At 37.0% G+C, this 15983-nt stretch overlaps 2 protein-coding genes across 2 annotated transcripts; one reads left to right on the forward strand and one right to left on the reverse strand.

The window, feature by feature from the left end:
* The first annotated feature begins 325 nt into the window (after nt 1-325).
* On the forward strand, nt 326-5725 carry LOC130730810 (digalactosyldiacylglycerol synthase 1, chloroplastic). The gene is made up of 7 exons (XM_057582925.1): nt 326-1078; nt 1930-1962; nt 2797-2884; nt 3178-3662; nt 3864-4130; nt 4285-4634; nt 4967-5725. The coding sequence occupies exons 1-7, from the start codon at nt 476-478 to the stop codon at nt 5499-5501; spliced, it is 2361 nt and encodes a 786-aa protein (XP_057438908.1). The 5' UTR covers nt 326-475; the 3' UTR covers nt 5502-5725.
* A 4044-nt stretch (nt 5726-9769) lies between these two features.
* Nucleotides 9770-12445, reverse strand: LOC130732696 (aluminum-activated malate transporter 8-like). Its single transcript, XM_057584694.1, has 6 exons — nt 12073-12445; nt 11822-11962; nt 11260-11532; nt 11073-11179; nt 10815-10958; nt 9770-10654 (listed from the first exon to the last, which is right to left on the reverse strand). The coding sequence occupies exons 1-6, from the start codon at nt 12347-12349 to the stop codon at nt 10154-10156; spliced, it is 1443 nt and encodes a 480-aa protein (XP_057440677.1). The 5' UTR covers nt 12350-12445; the 3' UTR covers nt 9770-10153.
* Nucleotides 12446-15983: the final 3538 nt, after the last annotated feature.

Here is a 15983-nt window from a genome sequence, read left to right on the forward strand (position 1 = left end):
CTTGTTTCTACGCATTATTCACTCATTTCATGGTGCTTAAATGATTAGTTTTGAAGCGTTTCACACGAAAATCCATCATTAATTCGTTATCATAACAACTTCATAACATAACTTGAACTTATTTATATCAACAAATCTAGGATTAAGCAAATCATAAAATTAAGCACCTTCACTGTGAGTGAGTATCTCTCTTTGTCGACTCGAATATTCTTCCCCTCCAAAATGACTGCTATCTCGCAATCCCACATGGTCCAATAAGCTATCGCCACATCAGCACAGCACATGTTACGTCCACATCATCCTACGAAATCTCGTTCCAGAACACAAATCCCAACCATTCAAATCTTCTTCTTCTTCTTCTTCTTCTTCTTCTTCTCTCTTTCGCTGTTCTTGTCAGATTCGCATTCTCCAAAAGCAGAAGCAGCATCAACGTTCATTCAACAACAACCACCTTCTGTGGTTGAGGTTGGGCGCCATGGCCTCCCAGCGTCAACCACCGTCGAGCTCCAACGCGTTTTCCTTCCTCTCCAAGGGTTGGCGCGAGGTTCGTGACTCAGCCGACGCGGATCTGCAACTCATGAAGGACCGAGCCAACTCGTTCAAGAATTTAGCGACGTCGTTCGACCGGGAGCTTGAGAATTTCTTTAATTCCGCGGCTCCGGCGTTCTCTGTCCCCGCCATGCGCTCTGCTTCTCCGCCTCCGGCGGAGATCGAGTTCGTGAAGAAGCTGCAGCCAAAGCTCTCGGAGTTTCGACGCGCGTACTCGTCGCCGGATTTTAGCAAGAAAGTTCTGGAGAAGTGGCGGCCGAGGGCGAGGATTCGAATTGATTTGTCCGCCATCAAGAACGCGATTGTTTCGGAGGAAATTGATGAAGGGATTGTGGATTTTGAGAGGGGGAAGAGGGAGAGGAGGTTGAGCTTCTGGGAGGAGTTGAAGGGAGAGGGTGAAGCTCAGGATTGGGAGCCAATTCGAGCATTGAAGACTAGGCTTAAGGAATTTGAGAAGCGTAGTTCCTCTGTTGAGTTTTTTGATGGCTTCAAGAACAGTGAATTTCTCGAGAAAGTCAAGTCTAGCCTGGTATGTTGCTTTTTTCCTCCTTTTAGTCTGAATTATGGGGTTATATTGTAAGTTGTTCAGTTGCTTTGCCTGTTTTGTCACTTGTTCTTGGAGGAGAGAAATTATAATCTTTCGTAGGACATGGCCCCTTATTTTAAGAGCTTATTTGAACGTATCTTATAGCATAAGTACTTATGCAAGTATTTGAGTAAGTTTATGAAAATGGTTTACAATCTATAAGTTGTTTTGAGCTTATTTTCATAGATTAACTTATCAATATTTGTTTACTTATAAACTATATTGAACTAATAAGCTTCTAAAACTAGCTTTTGAATAAGTGCTCATGTTGCCGTAATTGCTTAAACAAGATGTTTACTCAATAGCACCTTATATATGCGCCATGCGGTTTATCAAGAAGAATTTGGGTTGGGACTGTTGTGGATTTTCATGTGGCCAAAGCCTTTCATTCTTTGATGGAATACCGGTAGACCTTGGGTGATACCTATTAGTACTTTAGTAGCATAAGACTTGCTTGTTGTATTTTTTTAATAAATTTTAGGATTTTTGAACTCAAAAACAATTGACATGACATTTTCTGCCATAGTCACATTTTAGGGATGATTCATCAATGCTGCAGAAGTGAGGCCAATCCATTGTTGTTTGGGATCGTGTGGATATTATGTTTTACATGTCCAGCTTATTCATGTGATCCCGGAATATGAAATGCTCTTTATCTTATGTGTATTTAGCAATTCATGTTTTATCTGGTTTCGAGATTGGTGATATATGTTTTTGTGCATTTTTTGAGCATAAAATTTCAACAGAGCTTTCATTCTAAGAATTCACGTGTTCATTTCTTGACTTGCTTGCAGAAATCAATGTGCAAGGAGCCTCGAGATTCAAAGGTTTGTGTGTAATTTGTTTACTTCCTTTTGTTCACTTCAACATGCCTGGTGCCCTGGTCGAACATTTTGCACTTTAGTTAAAGAAACAAGGAAAATTTGTGTGTAACTGGAAGGCCCTAACTTTCTATGGACCATTATGCATACATACGATGCCTTGGTAGAGTACAATCAATACACTAGCCCATGTGTCCTAGGCTCCTCCGTTGGACATAAAATCCTTCTGCTCTTTATATTTTGCTTAGCTGGATTTCCAAAAATACATCCTCCTGTTCATGGGCTTATTTATTTTATTTTTTATTTGGTATGTCATGTCATTTTCATGTGAGTAGCATCATCTTGTAATTTAGTTAGGAGAAGATTGATGCACCATGCTAAAAGAAATAGGGCCTTAGCCACTCAAGCGTGATATGAATGCTATATTTGAATAGTTAGCTTCATGATAAGGATGATGTTCCCGATCCATACATGCCATCCTCCTTATTGAGGTGTTAGAGTGTTGGACATATTCCTGAGATTGACACGATGACGCCACTACGACATGTGCAGGAAGCCAGGAACACTCCTCATTAGGTGTTCTATTTGACAAAGTATTTTTTATGAGTTTGCCCACAGGCTAGACAGTAGACATGTGTTGAACAGAACACTTATAGGACACTTAAATAAATCTTGACACTTGGCGACACAACTCTTTTAGCAATTTCACTTTGTTAACTTTCCGAACTGTCAACTTAAAATATAGAAAAAAAAATTGAGAATATATATAGGGAGCATATCAAGTGAGATCTTTGAGATGAATCATGAACTAGCGTTGACAGTTTCACACATTCTTTGCAGGAAGTGCCACCACTGGATGTAGCTGAACTTCTGGCCTACTTTGTTAAACAGTCTGGGCCATTTTTGGATCAACTTGGAGTCAGAAGAGGTACAAAGTTTCATTTCAAACGTGAAATTTCACAACCATGCAGCCCATGCTTTCCTGCTTTGTATATCTTATCTGGAAGCTAATTAGTCTATCTGTTCAACGAATTATACATAGTTTTCCTTTTGATCTTATAGACCAAATTAGTCAAATTCATACAACTACAAGCGTGTGATAAAGAGTTAGATATTTTCATATTCATGAAAAATTGTATTATATTCTAGTTTTAGTATAATATGAGGGAATAGAAAACAATACTGAAAACAATTTTTGACAAGAATGTGATTGTGTTGCAGACGTATGTGACAAGATAGTTGAAAGCTTGTATAGCAAACGCAAGAACCAACTTCTATTGCCGTCCCTTTCTGGAGAAGAATCTTCCCTTCTTGGGAATGGAAACATAAATGATGAGTTGGATTTGCGAATAGCTAGTGTTCTTCAGAGCACAGGGCACCGGAATGAAGGTGGCTTCTGGACAGACCATGCAAAGCATGATTTGTCTGACAATGAAAGACATGTTGCAATAGTCACAACTGCTAGTCTGCCTTGGATGACGGGAACAGCTGTAAACCCGCTGTTTCGAGCTGCATATTTATCACAATCTGAAAAGCAGAAAGTCACTCTGCTGGTTCCATGGCTTTGCAAATCAGATCAAGAACTAGTTTATCCCAGCAATCTCACTTTCACTTCACCTGAGGAGCAGGAAGGTTATATACGTAATTGGCTCGAGGAAAGGATTGGTTTTAAGGCAGACTTCAAAATTTCTTTTTATCCTGGCAAGGTAATGTTTTTCATAACTTAGCTAGAGTTATTATTTCGTATGCATAGCTCAATCAAAAGCTCAATATACATTAAAATATTAATTTAGAAGACAATTTAGTTGTGCATAGACATTGTAGTAAGGGTAATAGTTAGCTATATTCTACCATTTTCATATCATTACTGTCAATCAATTCTTACTCTTTATCCTTTTCTTGTGTAGTTTTCACAAGCAAGACGAAGTATAATACCTGCTGGAGATACTGCTCAATTTATACCATCCAAGGATGCTGACATTGCTATCCTAGAAGAACCAGAACATTTGAATTGGTATCATCATGGTACGCGTTGGACGGATAAATTCAACCATGTTGTTGGTATTGTTCACACAAATTACTTAGAATACATCAAGAGGGAGAAAAATGGGGCACTCCAGGCATTCCTTGTGAAACATATAAACAACTGGGTTGCAAGAGCGTACTGCGACAAGGTATGAGAATTTATCATCAAAATATGTGAGCTTGAATTAACATTGGAGATAATTAGAAATGATTATCAAGTTTTTTTTGTAAATAGTTGTCATGAAGTTCTATCCTAAGGGAACAAAACAAGATAAAAGACTAAATTATTTGATTTATTTTCAGGTTCTTCGTCTCTCAGCTGCTACTCAGGATTTACCCAAGTCTGTAGTTTGCAATGTTCATGGCGTGAATCCCAAATTCTTAAAAATTGGAGAAAGTATTGCTGCAGAGAGGGAGCTTGGGCAGAAAGGCTTCACTAAAGGGGCATATTTCTTGGGAAAGATGGTATGGGCAAAGGGATATAAGGAGTTGATAGATTTATTAGCAAAGCACAAGGCTGACCTTGATGGCGTTAAGTTGGATGTATTTGGAAATGGTGAGGATGCTAATGAAGTTCAGAGTGCAGCTAGGAGGTTCGATTTGAATCTCAACTTTCAGAAAGGAAGAGATCATGCCGATGATTCTCTTCACAGGTAAGAACAATTTGAAAACCAGGGTTCAGATTTTAATTTAAGATATATTCAATGAAAAGGTCCCCCACATTGTTGCAAAATACACCTAAATGAAATAGGCATAGAAACTTGAGTTACATTCATTGCAAACATAGAACTCAGTTATGTTTTTGCCCTCCCCTATCTTCCTAAAGTTAAATGTCCAAAAACTGTTATTAACATGCATGTATAAATGCACCTTCAACTACACATTACAATTGTTCATGCTTTAACTTTATGTACCCGCTTAAGAATAGGGAACTTGTATTTATTAAATTTGGTGTTTTTGACACAATTTATCTTCTTTATTGAAGGTACAAAGTCTTCATAAATCCTAGCATTAGCGATGTGCTATGTACAGCTACAGCTGAGGCACTTGCAATGGGAAAATTTGTAGTTTGTGCTGATCATCCATCAAATGAGTTCTTCAGGTCGTTTCCCAATTGTTTGACTTACAAGACTCCTGAAGACTTTGCAGTAAAAGTTAAAGAAGCATTAGCAAATGAGCCTTATCCTCTCACACCTGAACAAAGATATCAACTATCTTGGGAGGCTGCTACTCAAAGATTTATGGAATATTCCGAGCTGGACAAGGTCCTGAACAAGGAAAAGGATGGTGCAAAACCAAGTAAAAATAATAGAAAGATCATGGCTAAATCAGCTTCGATGCCTAATCTGACAGAACTAGTAGATGGAGGATTAGCATTTGCTCACTACTGTCTCACTGGGAACGAATTCCTAAGATTATGTACTGGAGCGACACCGGGGACCCGGGACTATGACAAGCAGCACTGTAAAGACCTGAATCTCTTGCCTCCACAGGTAGAAAATCCTATTTATGGCTGGTGAATAGATTGACTAGTCTGAATATCAAAATATGTAAAAAGTTTATCAATGGTATTGGTTGGCGAATACTGAATAGCGTTAGTGCTATAAGTTTGTAGTTTCTGATTGTTTTATAGTTTGTAATTAGGTGCCCGTTAAGTTTTGTAGTTGATTTTGATTTTACTTTTGTAAGTAGAATGGTAATGTTAAGTTCTACCATGTAATGGCAAAAAAGGTCATTTCTCCTACGTAAGTTTTGATAATGAACCGTAATGAATATGAATCAGTTTAACATGGAATAACTGTTCAGGATATATCATCAACAAGGAAATTTGTGTACTCTTGCTGGATTTACTTCTTACATTCTCCTCAAATAATAACATATCTTTCAAGGATTTCAGAGTTAATGATAAAGGTGATCATCTAAAATCTTCAGATATTATAAAAGTTGGATCCAGCACTCGGTGTCTCTGAGTGAAATCTAAATTAACATCTAACAAATTACTGTGTAAGTTGTTCCTAAAGGGGTTGAAACCACCGCCACATAAATTTTTTAATTGATCTCTCCTTCAATCTTTCTACAATGTAATCATGTTTTTCTATAAAATCAAGCATGATGTACTCGTGCTCAGTGGAAAGAAACAGAAAACAATACTAAGTGGGTGGGGGGGTCTAGGATCACTAACCCAGGTTCTTTTGAGCACCAATCTTTTCCTTTTAGGTGTTCAACTTTTGACCAGCAATATATTATATTATATTCTGTGTCATTGTCAAGTTGACATTTCTTATCATAAATCTGATCAAACATAGGCTAATGTATGCCACAAAAAATGCTTAATTTTTCTGATGCAGAAGCATTATATGACAGTATGGGCTATTTTGAACAGGGTTAATTTCATTTTAGAAGAAAAGATAAGACATATCACTCATTAATAAAAAAATTAAATGGGTATATTTTGATAATTTATTATTTGCTATACATGTACTAAACCATGTTTTTGTGACAGCATGTGATTCCCAATATTGACCATTTCTGGTTACCCTCCTACTGTGTAAGAATTAGGTTTTAAGGTACTAGAATGAGAATCTTTCAGTTTCTGATTGGTTTTATCTGATTTATTTTTTAGCCCATACTTACCTCTGCTATTCTCCACCATTAAGTTTATGTGCTATTGCATGCATTACTTTCACTATCAGAAAACAAATATGGGACTAAATTAATAGGAATTGTTAATATGAGTTTGTACAGAATACATATACATGCTTCGTCCCCTTCAAAACTGTTGCTTGGTACAAGAGCTGCATGGTATGTGCTAGCTGGATCATCAAATATAAGTTCTGTTCAGTATGATTGAAATAAAAAAGAGAAAGACATGTAAGAATTCGTTGAACCCAAATGATTTACACAAAAAGTGAGGAGTTATCACATAGACTTATAGTCATTAATTACAAAATTCATGGTGCAGATTTAAACAACTTTTTATAATTCAATCGTCAATTTTAATGAATCTCTCCTTAGAATATACTTATATACTTGGCCCTTTTTTCATTTACTGTCTGTCAAGAACGTCGAGCATCTTTTTAGTTTTTATAAGACACTTGAGACAAATTCATGCATCTACTAACTTGTTTTGTTACAGTTCCACGTCATTTTTTAAGATCCAAGTGATTTAGTAGCAGTGTGTGCAGCTTTCCGTGGCTTAGGGCCTTGAGCTCTTGAATTCTATATATTCACGCTCTGCTTGTGCTTGTCTGAGTTATTGGAAGACAGAACACAGAAGTAAATAAGCATACATTCTTTTGTTTTTGGGTATCACTTTGTCTTACTAGAATTCAATGCATTTTATAGGACTCTTTACCTCTTGTCAATTAGGAATACCAATAAACTGATGCTTTTTTCAATACTCCTATACTGTAACTCTCTTTATTGGGATTGAGAAATAGCAATTGTGTTTACAATGTATCAACCTCGTTTCTCTAGAGATTAATACTCCCTCCGGTCCTATTTATAAGCAACAAAAAAAAATTCACATAGTTTAAGAAATGTAGTAAAACTAGATAAAATGCATTAAATTTGTCTTGAATCAAAATAAACTTCCAAAATTACCCTTTGTTATTCATGTTGGAAAGTGGGAAAGAGAGAGAATAATTAATGAGACACATTCTACAAGTTAGAATTAATAAGGGCATCATTGGAAAAAAAAATTAATATAGCTCAAACTTTCATTTGGTTCTTATAAAAAGGACCAAGATTTTTCTTCTCTTTCATGCTTATAAATAGGACCGGAGGGAGTATTAAATGGAGTACTCACAGTCACTTTAACATAATATGTGTTGTTAATAAAATATTACAGTTAATTAGTGGACCTGAATTCAGAATTTCATTTTCAACTTTTGGTTGTAAGTTAATTAATTACTGGGTAGGGAACATCTCCATCTTGAACCATGATCGTTAGATGAAGAAACTGAAACAGAAAAGTACAGAACCAGCACCATATGGCATTAATGGACATGTCGAATTTCAACTTTAATGTCACTTGATGATGTACTATAATTGTTTCAGATATCTCCCTCGGACACTCTATAATGTCGTTGATTGGCCACAACTAGGGAACTATTGTTTCGGATATCTCCGATGGACTTCTGCCTCAGACGCTTTATATAACTCCAACCAATAGCTTCGCTAATTGACCACAGCTAGAAGATTACTATTCCAAATATCTCCGACACATCTCTCCCCCAGAAACCTTCCATGCTTCTGACCAATATATCGTTCCACAACAAGATTTATACTGTTCTAGAAGTCTCCAAGACACACATAACTTAATATAGGTCGCCACAACTCAACAATGAGATTCACCGAGATACCCCTTCCAAATCGGCGCATCAATGAGCTTGACCGAGATATCCTATGCAAACCGATCCAACGATGAACCTAGTCGAGGTATCATGCCGAAGCAGACTCAACACATACCAGCATTGAGCTTAGATGAGACATCTCTTCCAAAGTCAACATCATCCTAAGCAGCAAACCAAACCACAATGTAAATCACAATTTAGATATACTTTTGCGGACGAAAACACTAGACTAAAAACCACAAGCAAAAGACAAAAGCTATGACCTCCCAAAGTTGTTCCCACCCAAAGCGAGGAGAACAATATGATACTCAAGGCCGTTCACCACGCTCGAGGATTGGCTGGCATCAGGTGTTGAAAATCCCCATCGTTCATCTTCCCTAATACTTGAGCAGACACAAAGGATCAAAAGGTAGAACACATCACGCATTGAACATGACACATATTCTACCTTAACCCCCTCGACCCTAGCATTGAAGTTCAAGGAATCTCCACTGCCTATAACCTTGACACCGAGACAATCCAAAGGCTAGCCACAAAATACGCTACTCTCGGGTAACCCGCCGACGTTGACGTAACATAGGAATCCTTCAACCTTAGCCTACTTAAGGAGTAGAAGTAAACCTTACTAGGTATACTTTCACCCGAGTTTGAATTCTATATTCTTCTCTTCCCTTAATAACATGAGCGTTATAGTATCTTCTTCGTAGGTATCCCAGCATGAGCCCAACACCACGACGCGAAAGTTGCCCAGAACGAAGTGAAGTCCAAAGACATCGTATATCGCCCCTAACCGTTCCCTTATTCTTGAAGTTACACTCATCAATAATGATTTTTTTTCTTCTGTTTCTTTCTCTTTCTCTTTCTTTGAATACAAGTTGGCTCCATTGCTAATATCCATTAATTGGTTTTGATGAGTTCAATCCATGAGAATTGTTGTCTATATTTTCATCTCAGAAAGCCTTAATCCGTAAAAGAACATCGAGGGAAATAGGGAATCTCCACCATATTTCCAAACATACATTTAAAGATTATTTTATTCCAATTACATTAACCGTGCATAACAATTAAGTTTGAAGTAAAATACCTGTCCTGTCTTTTCTGCCTAAACTACTCCATACCGTTCTTAGTGGACTACTTTAGAATCATAAAGATTCTGTTTTTACCCTTTATTTTTCCTTTTGAGATAAAGTATATTAAGGTTTTCCAACAAATTGACCTTTGCCATGAAATACTTAAGGTCTTATGTTTATTACTTGGCATGGCATCCAGCAATTTGCTTTAGAGTTCCACGTTCCATGCATCTACGAGGAAACCCATAGTGGCTTGTTTACTGCTAGATAATGAATATTATCAAAAAGCAGAAAAGTGTATTTTGGGACAAGGAAGCAGAGCACCAAATGTGGCTGAGAGCATAGCTAGTTCACCATAATCTTTTAGGTATCTGATTAAGTAAAATAAAAATGAACAGCTAGCATAATTAGTTAGCAACCAAGTTTTAAATGGGGGTTGTCGCTGCGTTGCAAAATCATGGACAAATGTGCATTGATGCGGCCACAATTGCGATCATGATGCCGATGAGGAGACACCAAAATCCACTACATTGCGACCGCTATAGCGATCCTGCAATTACAGTTGTGGGGCGCAATTTGAAACCGTAACAACATAACATCCAAGAAAAAGTAAAGAAGAAACAAGATTGAGGGAGCTTCTCAACTTAATATTGGAGCATTCCAAGTTACTATAAACTTTAGATAGAAGGATATTTACTCAACCAAGGAATAAAAAAGTTGAGTGAAAACTTCCTAGTCTCTCTCATGTTAATTACAACTAATTACAGCTGCACAAACGTTCAGAGGATTTTCTTTTTCTTTTTCTGGGGAGTCTGTACTCATCTCTTGGATTATAATTTCAACATGATCTTCCTTTTCATTGTCCGCAACAGGATTTATGATTCCTCGATGAAGTAGGGCTGGTTTCTCTGGTGAGACATTGGGTTCTACACTCTTGAAATGAGCTAAATCAGAAAGCTCAGAAACAGATTCATAAATTTTCTCCACAGACTTGGTGATTTCTGCAAGTATTGCTGCAACTGCAGCAATTGGGATTATATCAAAGACTTCCGCATCTTCAAACGAAATAGTTTCCAGTGCAATTTTGAGGTCTTTGATTGCAGTTTTTGAATTTGCAATGTGGCTTTTAGCGGCCGATGGGTCTGTCATTGTTTTGATTGACGAAGATATTGTCTTTAATGCCTTGTTGGACTCTGAACACATCTTCATGCATGATTCTTCCACTTTATACTTGAATTCCAAAGATGACTGCAATAACCAAGATATATATATATATATATATATATATATATCAGTTTCGAGCTGATGTAGCTAACATTGTTCTGATAATAAAAATTGAAGATAAGTAGATAACAGGTCTCAGAATACTGAATTTATGCAAGCTTAAGGAAAATGAATGATGTATTACTTGGATTTCAGGGTTGAGGTATTTGTTAAGAGTTTCAATCTTGTAAGCACATTCTCTAGCAAGCGTTCCAATCTTCAAGTATTGCTTCCAAGGGTGATGAAGACTAAAATTGCCATGACCTGGTTCCCACCTTGCCAAATTTGCCTAAACATTGTGGAATAATATCTATGGTCAATATTTGAGCAACCTAGAAATTGGAAATGTTGAATATTGATATACCTTAACAATGAAAAAGAAATTAATAAAGAAAATGCTCACCAATGTCTCTTCAGTAGTTTTGGAATTAAGAACACTTTTATATTGTTGAAGAAGGGACTTAGATTTTTCTTTATCGTCTGAGCAATGAAAATATTCGCCTTCAAGCCCTGAGAATGACTTCAGAGTTTTAGACTTTTAACATACAACAAAAAAAGAAACATGTAAATCAATGATGGACCAAACATACCTTCTAGGTAATTTGCTAGCTTTTCGATATTTGAAGCTATCAATTTGTGAAGGTCCTCTCCTGCCCACACTGGACAAATGAATATGGAGATGACCATGCAGGTTGCAGCCCCTAATATGATTGTTGATAGTCTCTGATGGGCTAGCTCAAAGAGTTCCTCAATTCGGTACCCCGAAACCGCAACCAAACAGAATGTTAATATAAAAACCACCATCCCATAGTCATATCTAGCCTTGATCCTGGGAAAAAATCTGAGAAATGTAGACCCTGCAGCTGAACACATAAAACACAAATAGTTAATTAGTTGTATATATGTATTAACCTGAACTAATAAGGGTGTGTCAGTTTTAATATGTTCATCCGTTACCACGAGTTCCAATGCAGAAAATTCCAGTTTTCGATGGAAAAAATGTGCTTTAACTGAATGGAACTTGGCTCTTGGATTAACCAAATATGTTTTACTTTCATTTCAATTGTAACCCATACATACTCTAAGAATGTTTCGAAAGAAAATGATATATCCATTTTCCTGCCTCAATTTTTTGTTCTACTTGTATAGTACCTAGAATGAAGACAAGGGTCCCAATGATAATTGCTTCTCCTCTCTCTCCAAAAGCAGTAGCTAAGTGATGACCTCCAACCCCTAAAGCACATGCTAATAGTGTAGCAAATCCTCTATTTAAGCTTTTGCTGAGTGTTGCACCTAGTTAGGAACAAAGCAACAAATTGAGACACATGTTAGTGCATTATTCTTTAACTCATAAGACATTAACTTTTAATGTAGTAAGGAGCAGAGTATATATGAAGTTTTACCTACTGTGAATTCAAACACCACCACCACAGTAAGAACAGCCCACATTCCCGTAACTCCGAGACCATCATAAAGAGGCCTCAAGTAGTAAAACAAGGACACCAATGTGAGGGCAAGCCCCACTTTTAGCGAATGAATAACTCGTCGCGGATCATCTTGTCCAATTTTCTTTATACTTCTTGCAGCATTGATAACCTTGGACTTGGAGTTTGTAGGCAAAGCCTTGAGGCTGGCTAAAAATCCAGCTTTGTTTACTGGCATTGTTGACTCAATATCCATGATTTGATATAGAGGAGAAAAAACCTTAGCTAAAGGCACTGTGATAAGCAAAATAACAAATATGAAGTGGTGACAAAAGCTTGAGGAGCTTGAGAAAAATGTATTTGAAGACTGATATTTATAGAAGCTGTTTGGTACTGCTATGATTCTTTTTTTCCCTTTTATCAAGACATGAGCTGTTGTCTTTTGATAAGAGAGAGTGGTTTTCTTTGAGAAAGTACATTGTCACAGCAAAAATATTATAATTAAACACAACATGCCCATGACTTAAAAGTTTGTACTTTTGTAGAGTTCATATCAAGAACCAGAATAATAAAATGTACCTAAACTAGTAAAACATGCATAGACTGATAGACAGGGAAATTTAGGATATATACCTCTTGCAAGGAATAGTTTAGCTCCAAAAGTAGATTTAAAAAAGTAATTTTACTGGCATTCCCGCATAAGTAAGATATATAATATGGTAGTAATGTATCAGGGCAAGTAAATGGCACATATACTTTAGTCACAATCAACCCTCAATTGCTGTATCCCACCTCCTCATACTTTTTTTTTCTTTGGTAAATTATGTTTCTACCTTACATTGTACCTTTCTCCAATAAGGTGTTTAATTTAAGTGGTACAAACTGAGAGAGTAATTCTAAAATAATTTAGTTGTCCAAGGCTAGAATGAGATACATGATGGAAATATGTTATCTTAGACTTTCAATGCAAGAAAATCAGTATTTTGCAGCGGTTCTGTAAGCATTGGCGGCGGTTCAATAGCAGCAGAATCTACATTGCAGCAGTTCTGGAAACGCTGTAGATACCAGCGCCGCGTGATAGTTCTGCGGCGATTTAACCAACAGCTGGAATAACCAACATCTTGCAGTTCAAACCCCTGAAAAATGTACACTACATTTGACCTCTCTTTTTCAACGGCTCTAACCACTGCAAAATGCTAACTTGAATGCTTTTCTCTTAAGGTTTGAAACTGCTGCAATGTTTATGTTAGAATATAATATAAAATCACCAACAAGATGTAGCACAACTGGTAGATAGTTGGGCTCCTTAAGCATCTAGTTCAGGGTTCGATTCCTGGGTGGTGCATATGGAGAAGCATTTGTTGGGAGAGGTCTACCCACTTAACGTGATCTCAGAGCCTCGGGGGATTAGTCTCATGGCTGTCGGCTGTTGGGATACCTTGGGAAACCAAAAAAAAAATAATGTAAAACCATTAAAGTGACCCTTACCCAATAGTTTAAGCTTTTGGGATAAGTGGTTATTCGACCGTTTACTAATTAAATACATGCAATTGCAATTTATTTTTTATTTTTGATAACTAATAATTTCCAAGGATTTCAAGCAAATTCAATGATAACTAACGAGTAAATAACTACGGGCACATCATGTAGTATTACAATGTTTGTTTTACTCAACAATTCAAATTTTAGCTAAATTTTTCTTATGTTTCCTCTTTGCTAATCAAAAAATGAATTGAAATTTGTAATTTTCATTCACTTACATAAAAAAGAACTAATAGTCCAAGCACAGTTGCATACAATAAGCACTTACATAAAAAGAACTAATAGCCCCAGCAAAGTTGCATACAATATGCACTTTTCCACATATATTTGCTTTTGGATTCAAAACCTGCACCTAAATATAATGTTTAAGCCAATAACTGAAACATAAACAAAAAATTACACAATAGAAACACTGTCACATTAATGTCTAAACAAGTTCTTATAAGAAAAATGTCCAAACAAGTAAATCTTGAAAGAGTTTACAATCAATTACAACTTACAAAGCAAATGTTCAATATCACATAATAAGTAACTTTTAAGTGTGTCGTAAGAGATAATAGAAAATCCTAGTGGAACTAAAATATAGAAGTTGGTCCTTGATTTTGAGGTTGGTGACTTAGAGGAGGAAGACATTCTCACTCCTATCGGTGAAGTTAAATCCACAACGTGGAATAATAAATAAAGAACAACAATGATATATACATACCTCATTTTCTAAACACTTCATTTCTACTCATTTTTATTTCTATCTCTCTCTTTTTATCATCTATCACATCTCATACTTTCTCTCTCTTGCTTTTTCTTTTCTTCCTATCTCTCTCCTCCTCCACCTCATTTTAGAGGTGTCAACATAACATTATTCTGTCACGTGCATTTATGCAAGTTTGTCATGATTTTCTTGAAACTCGATCTACTCTGGCCTGACATCCTATTTAAAGTTTGTTTCATAATAAATACGACTTTTAGTTAGCTACGAGGTGCTAATTCAATCCTGTTTCTCGTGATTGCTTGGAGGTTGTGGCGGTGGCGCAATGAAGCGGTGATGGGCGATGGACGCTGGACGGTTCAGTATGAGATCTGGGTGATTATATAATCGGTGGCTGCACTGCCAGGATTTGTAGGACCAACCTCCGCGTGGTAGAGCTCAGTGGAAGCCGCCACCGGATGGGACTGTTTCATTGATGGTGGACGGTCGTGAACGTAACATATGGGGATGGGCAGTGGCGGAGGCAGGATTCTGACTTGGGTGGGGCTAAGACTAAAGAGTAAATGACTTCTAAGAATATTTAAATTTTAACATGTATAATTTGTGCAATAAATTTGATGTCTAATTGACAATTTTTATAAAAAGAATAAAGAGAGTAACAACCACTTGTATCTTCTAAATAAACTAATTTAATCCTCATATTACTATGTAGGAGGAAAAGATAGAAAGTCATAAAGAGTGGGAGAGATTAGTTACCAAGAAGGATAAGAAAATTGACTAAAATGTGAGAGGAATTGAATAATATCAAGCCACCAACCAGAATATTAGAGCCTCCAATTTGTGAATTAAGCTAGATATATGTTTGAAGTTCAATGGGTGGTGCTATATATATTTTTATACGAGTATTTGTAAAGAAAAGAAGAATTTTGGGGGTGGCTATGGCATGGCCTAGTCCCCCCTGATTCTGCCACTGGGGATGGGGTTTAGTCCGAGATTCTACAGAAGCTTGGCTTGGCGGATTTTATGCTGGAGCTCCTGGTGGTGATCCTATGTATGCATAAATTCAGGCGATGTTGATGGGGCTTAAGTTTCTTTGGATGAAGAGTTGGAGAAAGGTGATTTGTGGTGTGGAATGTGGATTGTCTAAATCTTGTGAATGCTCTTGGTAAAGAAAGATATAAATTTCATCGGTATGGAAGTTCTTTGATGGATATCCATCTGCTTCTTTCAAGAGATTGGGATGTCAACATTCGCCATGTACCTCGTGAAGGAAACGAACCTGCAGACCGGCTTGCTGGAATGGGGGCATCCTTGCAGTGTTCTGTGACTGATCGTTGTCCTTCCTGATGAGGTGTTGCCTCTTTTGTTGAAGGACCTTGGAGAGCCTTAGTTTTGTTGTTTATTTTTCCTACTTACCAAAAAAACAAACTTATGCGTAAATAGACTAACAAACTTATAAGCTAACGATGAAAATACACTGAAACAAATTCATTGATAAATAGGCCTGAAAAATTAGGTAATCGACCCGTCGTCTTTGGGCCTCATGTCGTCTCCTCTATGTTTCACGTCATCTACGTTGTCTCTCACGCTACCATATTGGTCAGTCTCCTCTATCCCTCACATCGTCTCCCAAGTCGCGGCC

This window comes from Lotus japonicus, chromosome 1 (genome assembly GCF_012489685.1).
Source record: "Lotus japonicus ecotype B-129 chromosome 1, LjGifu_v1.2".
NCBI classification, from domain to species: domain Eukaryota; kingdom Viridiplantae; phylum Streptophyta; class Magnoliopsida; order Fabales; family Fabaceae; genus Lotus; species Lotus japonicus.

Coding starts and splice junctions, on each gene's coding strand:
- LOC130730810 (XM_057582925.1), top strand. CDS start 476: ATGGCCTCCCAGCGTCAACCACCGTCGAGCTCCAACGCGTTTTCCTTC. Junction 1,963..2,796: donor AGGAGCCTCGAGATTCAAAG/GTTTGTGTGTAA, acceptor CATTCTTTGCAG/GAAGTGCCACCACTGGATGT. Junction 4,635..4,966: donor GCCGATGATTCTCTTCACAG/GTAAGAACAATT, acceptor TCTTTATTGAAG/GTACAAAGTCTTCATAAATC.
- LOC130732696 (XM_057584694.1), bottom strand. CDS start 12,349: ATGGATATTGAGTCAACAATGCCAGTAAACAAAGCTGGATTTTTAGCC. Junction 11,963..12,072: donor GGTGTTTGAATTCACAGTAG/GTAAAACTTCAT, acceptor GTTCCTAACTAG/GTGCAACACTCAGCAAAAGC. Junction 10,959..11,072: donor AAACTACTGAAGAGACATTG/GTGAGCATTTTC, acceptor CACAATGTTTAG/GCAAATTTGGCAAGGTGGGA.